The 17,348-nt window shown below is 41.6% G+C and overlaps 1 protein-coding gene across 1 annotated transcript in view; it reads right to left on the bottom strand.

Annotated features, from left to right (window-relative positions):
* LOC133012294 (astrotactin-2-like) overlaps nt 1–17,348 on the bottom strand; it is a 243,249-nt gene that overhangs the window by 87,341 nt on the left and 138,560 nt on the right. Inside the window, exon 11 of the mRNA XM_061080275.1 lies at nt 9,438–9,588. Within this exon, the coding sequence (XP_060936258.1) occupies nt 9,438–9,588 (151 nt within the window). The remainder of the gene's footprint in view (nt 1–9,437; nt 9,589–17,348) is intronic.

The following is a 17,348-nucleotide window of genomic DNA, read 5'->3' as shown; positions in this document are numbered from 1 at the left end:
ACAGTGTCATGATAGCAGTGGAATTAAAGTCGTGACAGCGGGTTTTTGCACTGTTACCACCGCAGTTAGCATGGTTGCTAGCCCGCTAGCGCCGTTTTGAAAGCTCGTTATAACCGTATGTGACCGTGCACACATGCCGTCAGTACTCTAACGAGCCACCGTCAGCCGGACAACTCCGCTGGCTTAACACACACGTCACATTAATCGTAGAATCGTAGTTGTGTTTGTGTTTATTTTGAAGCAGGAAGTTTGAGGTCCGGAAATGTGAAATCCGGAAATGACGTCGTAGGGAAATGATGACGTACGGAAATGATGTAGTTCGCGGACCAATCACAGCCAAGGGCTGTCCGTGGGGTCTCCAAAATAAACACGGATAGATAGAAAAATCAGAGGTGCACGAAAAGCTCTCCGAGGCGCTCTGAGAGGGCGTTCCATGACGGATAGGGCGGTCCTATCTGTCCGTTTTAAAAAAGGCGGAGAAGCATAAAGGAGCCTTAAGAGATAAAACGTGACGGAGCGGGTATTTACCTTCCATTTTTTTTGTCTCTTTTATATCTGAGGTATCCCTGAATATGCAGGTGACAAGACACAGAGGGTCGACTTTACATATTCTTGGGGGCTGTTTCAAATGAGAACTTTATGACACCATTAAGAACCAGAGTGATGGTATTTCACTCTTTAAGCATACGTGAGGGATTAAAAGTACGAGGTAAGCGGGTTTGAAGAAATGAAGAAAAAAAAAAAAAATTAAATGAAATGCATCAAATGAAGCTGCACATAGATCTCCCAGCACATTACAGGGTGCTCATAGATCACCCCTACAAATTAAAGTTTACACATCTGAACGGATGCTGTTCTTTTAGATAATAACCCATTAGTGCCCTCAGCTTTAATCAGGAAGTGAGCATAATGATGTATCGGGAACGCCGTCTCTTAATAATCTTGTCAAGGTTAAGATGTTGGAGGTTCATATGAACGACTGTTAAAAAGGAGAAGATAGTAAAGCGGGGAAGTTGTGATCAAGGATTTATATATTTTCACAACAGCAACCACGGAAAATAACAGCACGGCTCTGGATATGATTTAAACAGTGAAGACTTTAGAAACAAAGATGATACAGAAACATTTCCTTTAATTCCTTTAATACGTCTGTGCTGAGACACAACACATCTCACATATAAAATTTTTTAAAAACAGCCAAGCTCTAAATCACACTGACAGGCAAGGGGGTAAAAAAAAAATCAAATACTCTAAAAGTATATTTGACAGCCTAATCTGGTTTAGAGGTGGCAGAGACGCGTACCCTGCAGCTCCACCGCTGTTCAAACGGGTTAAATTAGGCACAACAGTTTTATTGCTGCGAGAGCAAAAACACAACTTGTGAGGGTGCAATCCAGTCCCCAGCTGTTTGTTCCTCATAATTCTGAGTATCTATATTTAATCCCCAGTCAGAAAACACACATAGTCGCTATTGGGGGATCGGTGATGGCCAAAGGCAGAAATAGACTTTGCCATTTAAGACAGATTTAGTTTGTCCTTTTAGATTTTTTCGTCCCATTTATTTATTCATTGTGAAAATGGCTCCTACATGGGAACATTCTGTATATTTGGATGAATATGCATAAGAGACAAAGTCCCTTGTTCCGCCCGGGCCTCCTCACTCTCTGGTGTAATACGGAGCCTTCGTCTTCACAGGGAGAATCGGCGTGTGTGTACTGTACGTGACCGGCTTAATCAGGGTGACTCAGCTCGACGCTCTGGGGACCGACTTTGTTTACAGGCCAGTTTGTCTTTATTTGTCATCCTCCCTTCTATTTTCTTTCAGTGGCGACAACACGCCAGATGACAGCGAGAGTAAAGGATCGCTTTGTCCCGCGACTCCACCCGACTCGTGCGGCTCTCAGCTCAGCTTGAGCGCCCGAGGCTTTGAGAACCGCTGTTATTTGCTGCCTTTGATGACGGAGACAGTGGAGACACGGTCTGTTAGCGACGAGTGATCTTTGTTTGAGTCGGGGGGGAGAGAAAATATTGAAATACACAAACACTCGTAATAGACACACTTTTAGAGTCAGTTAAAGTTAACATGTTTACTAATTAACTAAAAGTTGGTGGATTTTTCTCGTTCTGCCTCTGAGGCAGAGATACAGGAAGCAAAGTTATATAAAAGACAGCTTCTTCAGATATGTGAAATAGCAGTAAACTGTAACTTACTGTGTTAAATAAGCAATGTATGTTTTTGTTTCTATTGAAATCTGAAAAGATTAACAGATATTATCTGTGTTTTATGCCAACATTCCATCTACATGAATGAAATTAGTAGAAGAGAAAGGAAATTCAAACAGAAATCTGCCAAACCTATTCGTTGGAATAAAGCCTTTGAGATTCAATATTCTCTTTCAATCCACTTGAGGTTTACTTTGTTCTGTGAAATGGACTGAAACGGATTCCAATTCAAAAAACTTATCTTGTCAAATATTGGATTCATCACGGGGGAGTGTGCCCCCTGAAATTAGACGACGGTCATTTATAATACCACCCATTTAAAAGCTGTGCATAAACAGGGACATGGACTAATTAGATTATATTAATATAATGAATACATCTACATGACACTATAAAAAATTGCTAATTTCTGCTATTTCCATTGTGCACTGATCTTAATCCCACCCTGAGTGGAGCAGTGGGACGCAGATCCCAGTGGTACATTCAATGACTCCCTTGATTCAGCATTTAACCAACAGTGTCGGACTGAACGGAGGAAATAATTATTACAATGCACTTTGCTTTAAAACCATAAAGCATTGAAAGCAGTGGTAATGACGGCGCTGTGCAGCAGGGCAGGGGGAGCCGTGATGCTCAGCTGCCAGGGAAACAGGGGACGAGCGGCGGCCGGTGGGTAGACTGGGTACAGTGGGATTATAGCGGATGAACAAAACTTTGGTTTTGGCGGAGTTGCCATTTTTTTCTCCCTCCTGACTCTTTACGCAACCCAGAGGCAACCAGGCATAAACCTGTCTCCGTGCTGACAACTCATCATTTACTTCCTGACTTTCGGAAGTGTGCCGCACATTTTAATAAACTCGTGCAAACAGAGACAGCGCCACCGAGGCTCCTTAAAAAATGAGATGGGAGGCAACAATATCCGTCTTCGAGCCATCTGAATCTGACAGGCCAAAATTACACTTCTGGGTGGGGTCTGAAATTTAAAAATACATCTTTTGCCAAGACAGCTTCCAAACAACTTTACCAGATCCCAACAGGGACATCAAGTGATGAAAGATATGCTACTAATATCCTACCATCTGCTCAGCCTCTCGGAGCTTCCATTAGGAAGACAGATACTTTAGCTGGATACAGCAATGTGCCATAAAGGAAGAAGGAAAAAAAAAACATTCCACCATTTCCCAAAAGCACAGAAACCACAACATGCTGCAGTTGTCAAACTTAAACTTTAGAAAAATGGCAAGCGGCCAGGGAAAGCCATGTTTACAGAGTCCTGAGCTTCACCAAGCAGCCCCGGGAGAGTTCACAGAGTGCATCAGTATTTCCCCTCTCACACACAGACGCAGCGCATGACATGCTACATTGACCACAGGTTCAACTAGAAGGCGACACCGCTGGCTAAAGGCGAGATCGTTGCCGTTCACGTGGCGCGGATCTGCCAATAAAGTTTCCTGCTCGCCACCGCACTAACAGGACGGTTAATACTAATCAAAAGAGGCAAATCCAATGTTTTTGTTTATAGAGTTTGCATTCAATACCAATACAAATAAAGCATTTTTATTATTGGAACCATAACCACAGATGTTCTCTAACATTAAGGAAGTACCATTTTAGCCCAAACCATCATCTATTTTGGAAGGAAACAAATACTTTTGGTGCCTAAATCTAAATAAAAACAAAATTACTGTTTGTTATTTTTCCCATATTTTTGATACCATCGATATCTGGATATGGAGGCAAATGATCCACTTGATCGTTAAGTTTGGAGGATTTCAGTGTTCTACATGTTAAAAATTTATCCTGGGATCTCGGCAAAATTATTATTAAGAACACCTTTGTGGTGGCACAGTGGTGGAACGGTGAGCACCATCAAATCCCATCTCTTTGTGTGGAGTTTCCATGTTCTGTGTGTCTGTGTGGGTTGTCTCGAGCTTCCTCCCTCAAGACATGAAGACTGGGGTTACGTTCACTGGAGACTCTATAGGTAAACAGGTGAATGTGAGTGGTTGCTTGTCTCTATGTTAGCCCAGGTGTTCTCACCAGGGCAGTGACTGTGATGGAAGTTCTCTGGAAGCTGGTGAACGGAGAACTCAGGCAGCAGCTCATGTCATATGCAGAAGGGTTTAATGCAGGCTTGATGTACCTCAGAGACCCGGGATGAAACAACAGCAACGTTAACAGAGTAACATGAGCTGTTGTCACCCCCGAGTCTGAAGACGTCTTACTCAGCGCCCCGATTTATCTCCCTCACCTTGCGTCACCCGTTCCAACGGCACATAAAGGAAGGGCTAGAGTTTCTGTGACTCTCTATGTTACGTGTATGTGTTTGCATCTTATTGGATAATTAAAGTATGCATTCCTAAATCATGTTGTGTCCTTATATCTTGTTGCTGATGTAATGCAGAAAAGATTGGGAGCTTAATGGTATGGTGCAGACGTAATGCGTGAGGTTAGTCAACAATTCCTTTACAGTGAGATTGGCTCCAGTGTCCTCGTGCAACTCCCGAAGGATAACTGGCAAAGATGAAGGATGGATGAATAGAAAAACAGCCACTCTTATCAATAAGATTTTATGACGCTTTAATCTGACAATTCAAACCACACGAGGTTTAAAGTTGTAACTGTGCATTTATCCTGTATATGGTTTATTCTGGGACACGGGTGTCATCTCAGGACATACTGAAGACATCATTGCTTTAAGTTAACACTCTCGCAATTGAATCATAATCATTTGTGCTGAGACATTTCCTGTAATCACCATATTTTTCACACATGGGGGAGGAGGGTGACTGATCATGGAAACAGCAGGGCAGGCTACAACGTAAAGAGCATAAGGATGTAAAGTATTTCACAGTACATCTGTGAAATACTGTACAATATAACCATACACTGTGTGATGAGCCAAGTGACGAAAAAAGAACGCGGCAGCACAAAAAAAAAACACACTACCTGTCTAAAATCGCTAACCTGCGCTTACAACAGCTGCTGGTATACGCCGAGGTTGCCGAGCACCAGAATAAACCATCTGTCATCGTCTCTCTGCCTCGGCAGCAGCGGTGAGGGGAACGCGGATGGAAAAAAAGATGTAATGCAGCGTCTCCAACATTTCAACACCGGCTCTGACTGGAATATAATTGATTGCAAATGCATGTTAACTGTCTTAAGAGCAGCAGACAGCCTCGAGGGGACTGACTCCGACAAAGGCTTTTTTTAAGCCCTCCAGTGTGGCATGCCACCGCTCTGTGTTCGCACCCCCTCTGTTACGGGGCGGTTACAATAACATCAATCTAAAGGAGTCAGAGAGGGAAAATAATACGACTGTGTCTACGATCCTCTGGGTTCATCTTCGAGCACTACGGGGCTTTGTCAGTATTTTTGTCTGTGTATTAATCAGCCGCACACAGAGCCATGAGACTGTTCCGAATCATCCCAGATTAATATTTCACGAGACATTTATACGTTGTGGAAGTGTGAGTTGATGCTAAATGTTTCCAGGCTGGCTACAGCCGCTTAAGTGAGGTCCGGAGGACAGAGGAGCTTGAACGTGGCAGAGGACATTAATATGTATGCATTATCTCTACTTTGCATTTTCTTTGCTTTATTAAAAGTGGTTATTCCTGACAGGTCTTTAATATGGGTCCGCATGCATGCTGATGGCTGGCTGGGTGAACTGTCCTCTTGTCAGAACTCATATGCATGTGTGTGTTAGTCAGTTAATGACTCGGTGTGATGCATTCAGGGACGCGAGGCAGTTTCTGACAAACAATCCACAGCCTTATTAGCATGTACCCATTCATATTTCATACATGGTCCTTCTACTGTCCACCAGCTCCCACCAATGATTCTGAATTTATTATTATTTTATTATCATAATCAGAGAAGCAGCTAGTTGAATGCGCTCTCCAGTCCTGTATAGGTGCAAATCCTACCTATGTGCAAATGCATAAAACATTAGTGTGACCACCCTTATTACTGTTACAGTAAATGTATGAATATAAAATGTACCAAAATATGCATAATGTATATAAACTATCATGGTATATTTAGACTATCACAATACATTTTTCTTTTTCAGGCTTTCTGCAGGTTTCAATATATTGAATTTGAGACATGTTTAAGACCATAATAACTACAATTTAAGACCTATGACAAGCATGAGAGATAGGAATGAATATCTAAGTCCCAGTGTTACTTGCACATCCACATAATTTAAGGTGAAGATAAGGTGAAGTGGCTGAGTGTAGAATAATACAGGCAGAGAGAAACTATCCAGAGTCTATCCTACAGTCACTAGAACTGCGATACATTCCGAACGAGGTATTTGTTGTACTATTGGTCGTGTTTGCAGTTTTATACTTTATGTATCTTTGAGAAAGAACTACAACACACCGAGATATTAAAAACTACGCATAATGCCAAAACATTGATCTTAAAACAAATAAGCACTCCATAAGTAGTGTTTATTGAAAATGTCTGATTATTATTATACTTTTTTGACACTTTTTAAAACCCTGTGGAAACAAACTTTACAATGGTAACACATCAAATTGGTCAAATATTCCAACATGTGTGATTCCAATTATCAATAACAATTATTTACTTAAATATTGCATTTGATAAAATTGTAGAGGAAGTCTAAAAGTGTCTTGTGTAAATGTAACTAAATATGAGAAGTCAATATTCCTTTACAACTATTTAAATGTTAGGACATAAATGCATTATGAGTTACAGGTAGTGCAAATTTTCTAGATGAAACTAAGGAAAGATGGACACAGTGTACCTTCACTTATTAGGCATTTTTTTTAATAATCCATATCGGAGGTGCAGAGGACCATCAAACAAATGCAGAGACGGAGGACTATTAGAACATTTTATCATGTTATCTGTACCAGTGTGATGGATATTATTCAAAATGTCCCGTTGCTTGGGGCAAGAGGCAATTACCACTATATAAATGTAAAAACTTAAAATATGAAGAACAGCCACAAGCTACCGAGTATGTGAACGGTTGAAATTGTCTGGGCTCTGACAAATGACGGGGAAGATGGTTCAGGTTTATTAATATTGAGTTTCGTCATGGTAACACAGTGGGTGGCAAATCGTGGAGGATGAATTTGCACAGGGCAAAGTCAGAATAACTTGACCTGTGTAGACGTGAGTATAAAAAAGGTCTTGCTGAACATATTACATGCATAATGGATGTATTTAGCTTCTCCTGCACGGAGCCCTGTCCGTCAGTAATGGTACACATTACACCTTAATGGCAGTGTCACAAAGAACGCTGCGTTATTCGTCATTTGTGATCAGTGCCATGCAAAATTACTGACTGTATAATAACAGTGTGTCACAAGTATGGGGAGAGATCCTGAGAGGTTTTCATGAATACTGGTAATATAAATGTTTGGTAGAAGAGAAATGTTTTTTTTCTTGGGTTAAAAAACCGAAGGAGAAGAGAGGGAGACAAGAAAATCCTTGTATGGAGGTTTGTCTTTGGTCGAGACAAACAGTGGAAAGACCAGTCGATTTATAGCCCCGTCCGAGCTCTTAATGACTCTGCGAACCATCCTCCAGCAATTGAGATGGCTCATCAATTTAATTACTTTACGACACAGGCCCGCCTCACGCTGTCAAAAAACCTGGCATCACAAGTTTCTGGTCACCCTGTACTTGTAAATATGCCAGGCAACTATATTTCACACTGTTTCTTTACAAAGTTACATCTAGCTTATCAAATCAAAGAGGACAGCGCCATCATTCATGTGTTAAATGTGTGTTTTCTACACATGACAGTTGCAGGTAAATGTGACAGAGTAGCATATCAGCGATGTTATTAGTAGCAAACTTTCCATTTGGTTGCTGTCATTGGAAAATGTTCTCAAAGTCATTAACGTTTAGCATACAAATTAGAGAAGTGAAGCCACAGCATCTCAATCCCCACCTGGTGGTTGGCTGCAGTATAGGTCATAAATCCCTCCTACTTCATGTAAGTGGAGGGGACATGAGAGACCAAAGTCCACGTCAAAAGCAACTTCTGTGTTTTCCCTTAGTTTCAAATGGGTAAGATGTTATATTAGTTCATGGTGCACCTACTGAACTTCTGTCTGGTTGAGGGATCCCTCACACGTGGCTCTCTCTGAGGTTTCTAAGGTTAAGGACAGTAAGACAGAAGATGTCGCACCTTGAAAAGCCCTACGAGCCAAATTGTGATTTGTGAACACGGGCTATACAAATACAATTTGATTTGATTTGATACATAACTAAACCAGACTAAAGGGGACAGCTTTAAAAAAAGGGTTGAGCTTGTGCACAATCAACACCGGAGCACGGACTACAACAGTGCGAGGCCCCACGATGCCCATCGCGTCCATATGAACACAAAGTGCACGACACTAAACCACGGTAATTATGGCTGCAAGCGGCGCATAAACTATTATGGATTGGTTGAAAACATCACAAAAGCCAAGATAGGATACAGCAGATGGCATGAAAATTTAATGAGCGGCGTTCATCTTGGGAGAAGAAACCCTGCCGCCCCCAAAAAACATAAAAGTGGTGATTATGCAAATTCTTTTTTTTTTAATGTATCCCATATATCACTTCCATACACTTCAAGCACTGGTCATTATTTCCACAACTTAACTTGAATAGTTTAACTTGGTATTTTTTTATTTAATCATTTATTTTCGAACCTGATTCCATGAATTTCCCAACACATATGAGGAATCCGTGGGTTCCCAGTCAGGAGTAAAACACACGGACCATAACAAGCTTGACCGCTAGCCGGACCACGGCAGCACATCTGTGGCTCGGTGGTGCGTGTCCAGCCGGACTGATGGCCCGACTCCAGCGTTCCCAGTGTGGTCCTGCTGTCCCTCCGAAAATGTGCTGTCAACACCCACTAGCTAGTTAGCCGCAGCTCAGCACTTGTTCAGCTGACAGCAGCAGTGAGTGGAACAACCGGGCCTGTTATCAGCAGGTCTGTCCACCACAAGCACATCTCTCACTAAGTCCCACACACAGGGAACCCATCACCGCACACAATGGCAATGTAATGACTGTACAATGACATTATACTGTCACGTATAACCATGACTTGTTTTTATAAGCCTGGTTGAACTGTCAAAAGTGAATTATGTTTTATCAAATATTTAAAAAATACTGCACAACAACTTGTACGGCAACTTGCCGGTGTCACCTGGAAACAAAACACTTACCATGCACCCGGATGAGTCCAGCTGTCGGTCAGAGATGCACTTGAAGTTCTTCTTGCAGCCACCGTTCTCCCTGGAGCAGTCCCGCACCGGCCCGAAAGACGCCAGTAGGTCGTCAACTGTCTCAAAGTAAGTGGACATCATAGCCTCTTCCCTGAGAAGGTGCAGGAAAGAAAAGGTTAGAAACATGAAAACTACAGAAATAGGAACATAGTGGTACAAGTACCGACAAGTGGAAATGTGTGTTTGAGCAGCGGAAGACAATCCCAGCGTCTCACAACCTTTTCTGTTTCTGGTGCAATTGAAAAGCTATTCGTGCTTACGGGTAATGGAAGAAATGAGTGGCTTTTAATGGCTTTTACCTTTCCACCAGCAATGAATGACTATACCTGTAAAGATTGCACCTCATGTTTTTTATTAAAAGTTATATTAATTCTAATGAGTAAATCCAGGGACACATTTTAACGAGCAGTTTATTGTTATTGAATACAGTGTTTATTTAATTTTTTTGACATGGCAAGTTTGCTCTGTGAGCCTCAGCTGTATTTTGTGACAGGCAGCGTGAAAACAAATGTCAATAAACCTTTAAAAAAAGAAAGAAAGAAGAAGCGTAACACTGATGCACCCTGGGGCTTATAGAGTGTTGTGCTGCGACAGGCTCCAGAGAATGGAGTGATGCATGTAGGAGTTCGTATCAGTTCATGGGAGGTCATGTCTGTGACAAATGGCAGCTGTGGCATTAATTGGACATGTCTGTTGATGGAGCGCCTACAGGGAATCAGCAATCTCCATCCATTAACCCTCACATCCAATCCAAGGCCAAATGTTGAAGGAGAGAGCGAGAAGACCAAACACGACAAAGACACAATCATACAAACTCAATGATTAACCAATATATTCATATCTTCGACTTTTATGTATATCTTATTAAAATGTTGATAATATTTGAAGATGTATTTTTTCAAAACACCATACAGTGCAACATGGCAAAGTGAATGTATTTTATTATATATGCATGATAAACTAATGTATTTAGCTTACACTGAATTTTAATTTAAGCAGGAACTAGGGTTAGGGCTGCATTATGTCAATGAGTGTCCTCACAGAGAGCAGTTCTTGTGTCATTCTGCCACCTCCTAGGCTTCAATGTTCACTACAAACAAAGGAGAAATCTGCCATTTCCGAAAGCTGGATTTTCTTGCTTATTTTTCGCCCCGGGAAATGTCAGTTTGACCAATCCTGTACAGCTCAGATGCTGTGTGCACTCCGGCATGCTCAGACGTGCCCATACACTCGGCACTCGGCTGCCTGCTGTCAGAGCGATCGGAAGGGGAAAGCAACCCCTGCGTTTCTCTTTGCAGAGGAATCAAAAGAGATGTCTCTTGCGATGGGACCACGGGGACCGCAGTGTGTTGTGAGGGTGACTTGACTCTGCAAACAGCAACACGATCTCAAATGATGGGAAGACAGATGCCCCGCTGAGCAAAGGGGGGTTTTGTTGCATCGGGACTATTTGTGTGTCCTCGTCTCTGTGTACCCGGGTGCTTGTGGAAATCTCATTTCAAAGGCGACACTGAAAACGGGGGAAACCAAACCAATACTATACATATTGATGTTGCTGCTGTTGATTTGATTAAAATGTCCTTGAGTAATGTTTCTCCATTGGCTCCCTGTCCGTTTTAGAATAGATTTTACTGATCACTGTCAAGGCCCAAAGCTGCCGAACAGAATTGTTGACTTCCTATGTTTCTGCACGCAGCCTTAGATCCTCAGGTGGAGGTTGATAAGGCACACTCAATGAATTATTTTAAATCACTTCTTAAAACCGATTTTTAGCGAATGACTATCTTGTGATGTCGTGTTTTTAGAGGGATTTTATCATTTTTCTTTTACCGGTTATTTTAGTTGTTCATTTATTTGTATTGTCCCATTACTGCTTTTATTTGTTCAAGCTCTATTTTTATTCATTTAATTTGAAAACTCCATGTTATGTTACTTTGTATAAATATTAGAAAAAGTGAGTAAATAAGAAGTTAATAGTGAGTAAATATATATTGTTTTTTATTGTTTTTCTTACGTGTGGTGTATGTATTGTGTTTTTATGTTTCTATGTTCATTGTATGCACCAATAACCAGAGCAAATTCCAGGTAGGTGTAAACCTCCTTGGCAATAAATACCTTCTGATTCTGATCCTTCTAATTGTCATTTCTCTTATATTTACTTCTCTATTATCTATATTGACTATATTGTTTAAAAGTGCTTTGTAAATAAAGTGGATTATTATTATTATCATTTAACTAACATGTAAAACATAACAGAGCAATTTTCCTGCAAAGTTTTTTCAATGAGCAAATATGGCAAAGTGAACTCTTATTGACTCACTATTCAATGTGAAATAGTTATGTGGAAAAGAACTGTGTACCGTGACCTTGTCGATGGGCTCAAGGCAAAGATGAAAGAAGAAGCATTAAAATTCATCAAAAAGGTAGGAATGCTACGTGCACAGCATTGATGGAAAAAATAAGAAAACTGCTCTTAATAATACAAGCAGGGATGCATTGTGGGTAGATGTGGGCAGACATCTATCTACCTTTTTAATTACAAAACACAATCCAAGCACTTGTCTTCTTTTTCATTTCGTACGTCCGTGTGTGATCGGCATTTGGAATTCTGCCCGCAACACCTCCTGGGTCTTCACAGCGAGGGATTCTTCGTATTAAGCGGTTGGTTCTCATGTGAGATTTATGGAGCATCAGGGCGTAATTGGCAGGTCTTTCTTGTGTGAGCGGTGAAGTATTACGACTCGCTGACAGCCCACCGGGACGGTCCCCCTTTGCGGAAAAAAAATAATCAAACCTTTCCTGGCACTTTGCTGTCTTGATAGCGAATCACTGTCGCACACTCTGAATATAAAAAAGATAAGATGTCCACCCAGAACCCACACCAGCAACCTATCAGTCTGGACTTAAATTTATCGAGTTTCTGTGTTTTCTCTTTTTTTCTGGTCATCATGAGGTAGTCCTCTAGTTCATTCTTTGCGTTCCTAATGGCCAACGTTTTTCACCCTGCCTGTGGTTCATTTGATTTGAGCTTTAATTCGAATGTGGCTATTAATTACCTTGACGAGAAAAAACTGCAAATTCTACATAGTTTGAGTGTGTTGAGGGAAGCTATGCAACTGGAGAATGTGATTAAAGACACACACATTTTAAGATAATTACAATGTCACCTTCAGTTTGGAGCAGATTAACAAATATTCCGTGGTCCCTAATAGACACGAGTGATGTGGTGATGGCAGAGTAATATTCATTTCACCCATCAAACCCCAATGCTCACTGCACTAACACAAATTCTCTATTTCTCTCTGCTAATATATTCAAATTTACTGCTTTGTTGGCCACATGAGTAACTGTGTTGCAGTTAGGCAATTTGGGGGATGTCTGCTTTTCTTGAGGCCAAATACGGAGCACTGATAAAAAGAGGGGTGGATATTAACCTCTTAGTCACAGGCCTTTATAGTCGTGGGGGGATTATCTCACATTCATGTATATAATTATATGTATGTAGATTTCTAGGGCAGACTCAGGATATGGTTTGTGCAGAAAAATATCTCAATAAATGACATGAGACCTGCTGAATTCCCCTATTTTTACTTTGATATGAAGAAAAATCATTATTGCAGCCGCTACTACCCATCACACCAATGTTCAATCTTTAACCATATTTAGTGATTTTTTGTAAATTTCTCATTACCGGTCACATTACAGTGTCATAGTCATACATGCTGAATTTGCAAAAACCTAAAGGGATTAGCACAAAATTACCTCTCTGGGGTATACATGTCTAATTGGCTGCTGCTCTTACCTCCTTGGTGGTGCAGGTTCATGCCTAATGGGAATTAGACCTGGAGGTAATGATGTGCCACACGGTCAACAATCTGCTGTACATCAGAGATCATAGACCAGTGAAGCCAGAAAGCCGACATGACGCAGCTACAATGGAAATCTGGCCTTGTCACCTCCTCGGCTGAAACTCAATGAATATCAAAATTCATTGGAACCGAACGGCTCACGACAGGCATTCTAGCACCTGATACAACCAGATCACATTCCACACAACTCCTAAAGCGAAGCTACCTTTACCCAGACCAGAAAAAAAAATGTGTGGACTCAAAGAAAGCTCATTTAAATGGAATTTAAACCGCTTGATGATCTGCTTGGAGCAAGCAACAAGCTGGTCCAGTGTTCCAGAGCCAAGGATCCTGCAAGTCTAAAGTCAGAGAGCAGTGCAATACTTCTTGGGCAAAGGCCGGGGGTTGAACAGATTCAATCACTGTGGACCTAAATGAAAACTGTCCTTTAGAATATGAAATGTAATCTCTCTTTGGGGAAGGTGCCTGATTTGGTGCTTGAAATCGAGAGGTACCAACAAAATGCAGTTGGGCTCACCTCTATGCAAAGCTTTGGCTTTGGAACCAAACTCCTTCATTGATGGTGGACTCCTTCTCAGGGATTGCCCAAGGGAAGACGTGCCAGTCGGCTGTGGGACTAGTGACAAATCACCAGCTGGCTGCTGCTGCACAGTTGGACTCTCTCCCGGGGGATGAGAGGGTCACCGTCATGTGGCTGCGTAACGCAGAGGGAAAAACTATTACTGTTGTTGGAGCATATGAGCTAATTTTTGGTTGCTACACTACAACGGCTGCTGAGATGCAACGCACATCCCACAGCTACAAAAATGATATGCCTGACTTTTACAAAGGGGTAGAGTATGAATGTGTCTTAGAAATGGAACTTATTTATGTTTTGAGGATCAAATCCCTTATTTCACAATCCTGTTCCATTTTAGGAGACTTACTTTAAATAGTAAACGATCAAGAGTGCTTGGAATCATATGGAAAACTGAACACTCTTGCTAATTGGGCAGTGGCCTCTGTAGAGTGATTTTTCACTACAGATTGTTTTCTGACATTATGTTGTCGCTGAAACTGTTTATGAGGATGATGTCCATAGCGTGTGTTTTATACAGGTAACTTAAAACTTGCTCTTTATCAAACTGCTCCCCATTCACAACCAGTTCTCCCTGAATGTCACACTCTAAGCCACACTTGCTTTCAGAGGGCATCCTGGTTTAAGGGATAGGATATTACTAAACCGCTAAAATGCAGTGGGCACGCTCAACACTCTGCCGTGACCAGGGAGCAGTGTGGCCATTGAAAGATGCTTTAACAGGAGACCAATGTTTGTTTGGGATATAAAATGTTTGGGATATTTCTTTTAACCATTAGCATTCCACAACATTAACTGAAGGTTTAGTATGATGAATATCTTCAAACCATAAATATATTATAATTGCACCGAGCAGTTTTTGCTTAAATTTAAATGTGGGTCCGACCGACACATCTGCCACCATAGGGGCACTATTCATAAAGAGACGCTCCTTAAAGTTGTAACAGAGAAAATAAATAAATATATGATGTGCTGGTTGATATTTTGCAGTAACCATATATATATATATATATATATATATATATGAAATGTTTGATTGTTAATGTATAGCACTTCGAACACAATCAGTTTGGGCTAAAGATATATATATAGTTATTGTGTTTTTAGACCCAAAACCATCTTAATGCATGGTTACGGTATTGCACTCACATCGGAAATGACAGAGAAAATAAAGTTTGTTCCCTGTCTTTATCTCCACGTCATATTCTTATTCTCTTTATTGAGCAACTACATTTTCTTTCTCCATTAGACAGGTAACACAGAGCGCTCTGGCACTAGCATTGACAAATGTCTCCTCAGGCGAGGGGGAAATTGAGGGTTGCGAAGGTGGAGCGGAGAAAAATAATGGTTCGCCTCGGCCATGAGGTGAATGCTAACCGCCGCTACTTCTGGATGCGGGGAAATAGTGAATTAAAGAAAGAAAACTATCAGTAAGGATATTGGAAAGTTCCTCACAATATATTGAATTATGTCAAATAGTCTGGAAGGAAAGTTTGCCTCTCACTCTTTAATTACTGGGAGCCTGGAAACTGATCCATGTTGCAGTACGGAGGAGTGAAGCAATCCATACCACGCATCGCTCGACAAAATCATTAAAACAATACGTATGGTTACCAAAATCCACACGGACTCAAACGCTGATCGCGCTTCTTTTCCAAATCATTAGCTAATCGAGATCATCTCTTCTGGCACCGCAGCTCTGTTGCTTGACCTAGAATCACATTGGTTGCATCTAAACACTGACTAATGTACTTGTTATTAATCTCCCTCTCTGCCTTTTGCTTCTCCAAATGATAAATGACCAGGCAACGCTGCCCAAAGTTAGAGCCGTGCTCCAGCGTGATTACAGAGCCTGTTATTGGTCTGCCCCTGCACTTGATTAATGCTCTTGTTCCAGCTCCCCACAAATATGCTGACTCTCATCAAGCACTTTCGTCATTGAATAAAGTGCCTTTTTTTTCAAGCCCGCTGTGATCGCGGAAGGGGAAATCTCGCGGTCGAAAAGGCAGCTAAACCTAAGTGATAAAATAAAGATTGATGGATCAATTCTTCGGTTTGATTGCGGAGACATAAAACATTTTTGATGGAGATGTGGAGTAATGGGAAGCGGATTTACGCACTTTAATCCTTCCTGGTGTCTCCCGCTGGCCAGTTGCATCGGTGTATTGGCAATGGGGCAGTTTGATGGTTCACTTGGTCACGGCGAGTGTGGTCGTAAATCACTGCGGTGAGGTGACACCAGTTACTCCGGGTTATTAACAGTTCCCTTATTGACAAACATGCCGGTCAGAGAGCACAGTAAAGCGCGTTTAAATCGTTGTGTATCCTGATGTTTATGAGGTGTTGGCGAAACATTGGCTTTGGGTCAACAATAATCAGTGGAAATGCAGGGCTAATATTAGAGATTGTTAAAATATAAACAATTTGTAAAATATATTATTGGGAGAAAACTAAACATGCTGTTTATGTTTAGATGAGTTCAAGAGTTAAAAATCTCTAGTGCAATGTAAGCCTACATTTAATGCAATATAACATTGGCTTGGAGCTACAGGATATAGAGAGGAATCCGTATTTCCCAAGACTTCCAAGACAAGAAAACAAGCTCACCACTGACACAGCTATTGATTTGTTAGCCAGACCCAAGATTCAACACAGCACAACAGTACAAATATTGAATACTTTGCATTTTCTCTGCACCCTGGACACCACAGATTTCAGGTTTGACACAGAGACCCGCCACCTACAGAGGCTCTCCAGTGACTGTGTGGTTGTGAGAGGCATCGGGGGTGAAGATGTGTTAGAGTGCTCTGAGGTTGTCGACAGTTGTGAGCTGAACCACCTGCACCTGGACGTCAACAGATCCAGGAGTTCTGCTTCTCTTTGTGATGCCAGAGCACCTGCTCGGAAAGCAAACTGGACCGGACCAAGATCTGTATCTCTCCACAGAGAGCGGTCAGAGTCGACTCTTTTTCCTGTCCTTGCCCTGTCCTTCAACATCTGCAGGCATGCTATGAATGCGTTATGAGTCTGTGGCGCCCAGCACCATTTTCCACACTAAGGTCTGTTTGGGCCGAAAGCCCGAGGCTGGCTGACAACAACAGACTCAACAGACTGATTCAGAAGGCTGGCTCGGTCGGGGGGGTGAAACTGGATGCTGTGCATGTACTTGCCGAGAAGTGGAGGCTGTCAGGGCCCAACCTCTCCACACTGTTCTAGTTAAAGAGATGGACATGTTGTAGCCAGAGAATAAGAGCAGAGCTCCACTGACCCACACAGGAGGTCCTTCCTTCCAGTGGTTATCCAGATCCATCTCCAAAAGTTATGTGTGATTATTAACCACTGTTTAATTAATAGTTTACCATTGCATAGTACAGTTCATTGTCTACTTTGCACCATCCGTTTTCT

This window comes from Limanda limanda, chromosome 1, assembly GCF_963576545.1.
Source record: "Limanda limanda chromosome 1, fLimLim1.1, whole genome shotgun sequence".
Taxonomy (NCBI): Eukaryota; Metazoa; Chordata; class Actinopteri; order Pleuronectiformes; family Pleuronectidae; genus Limanda; species Limanda limanda.
This window is presented reverse-complemented; position numbering and strand designations above follow the sequence as displayed.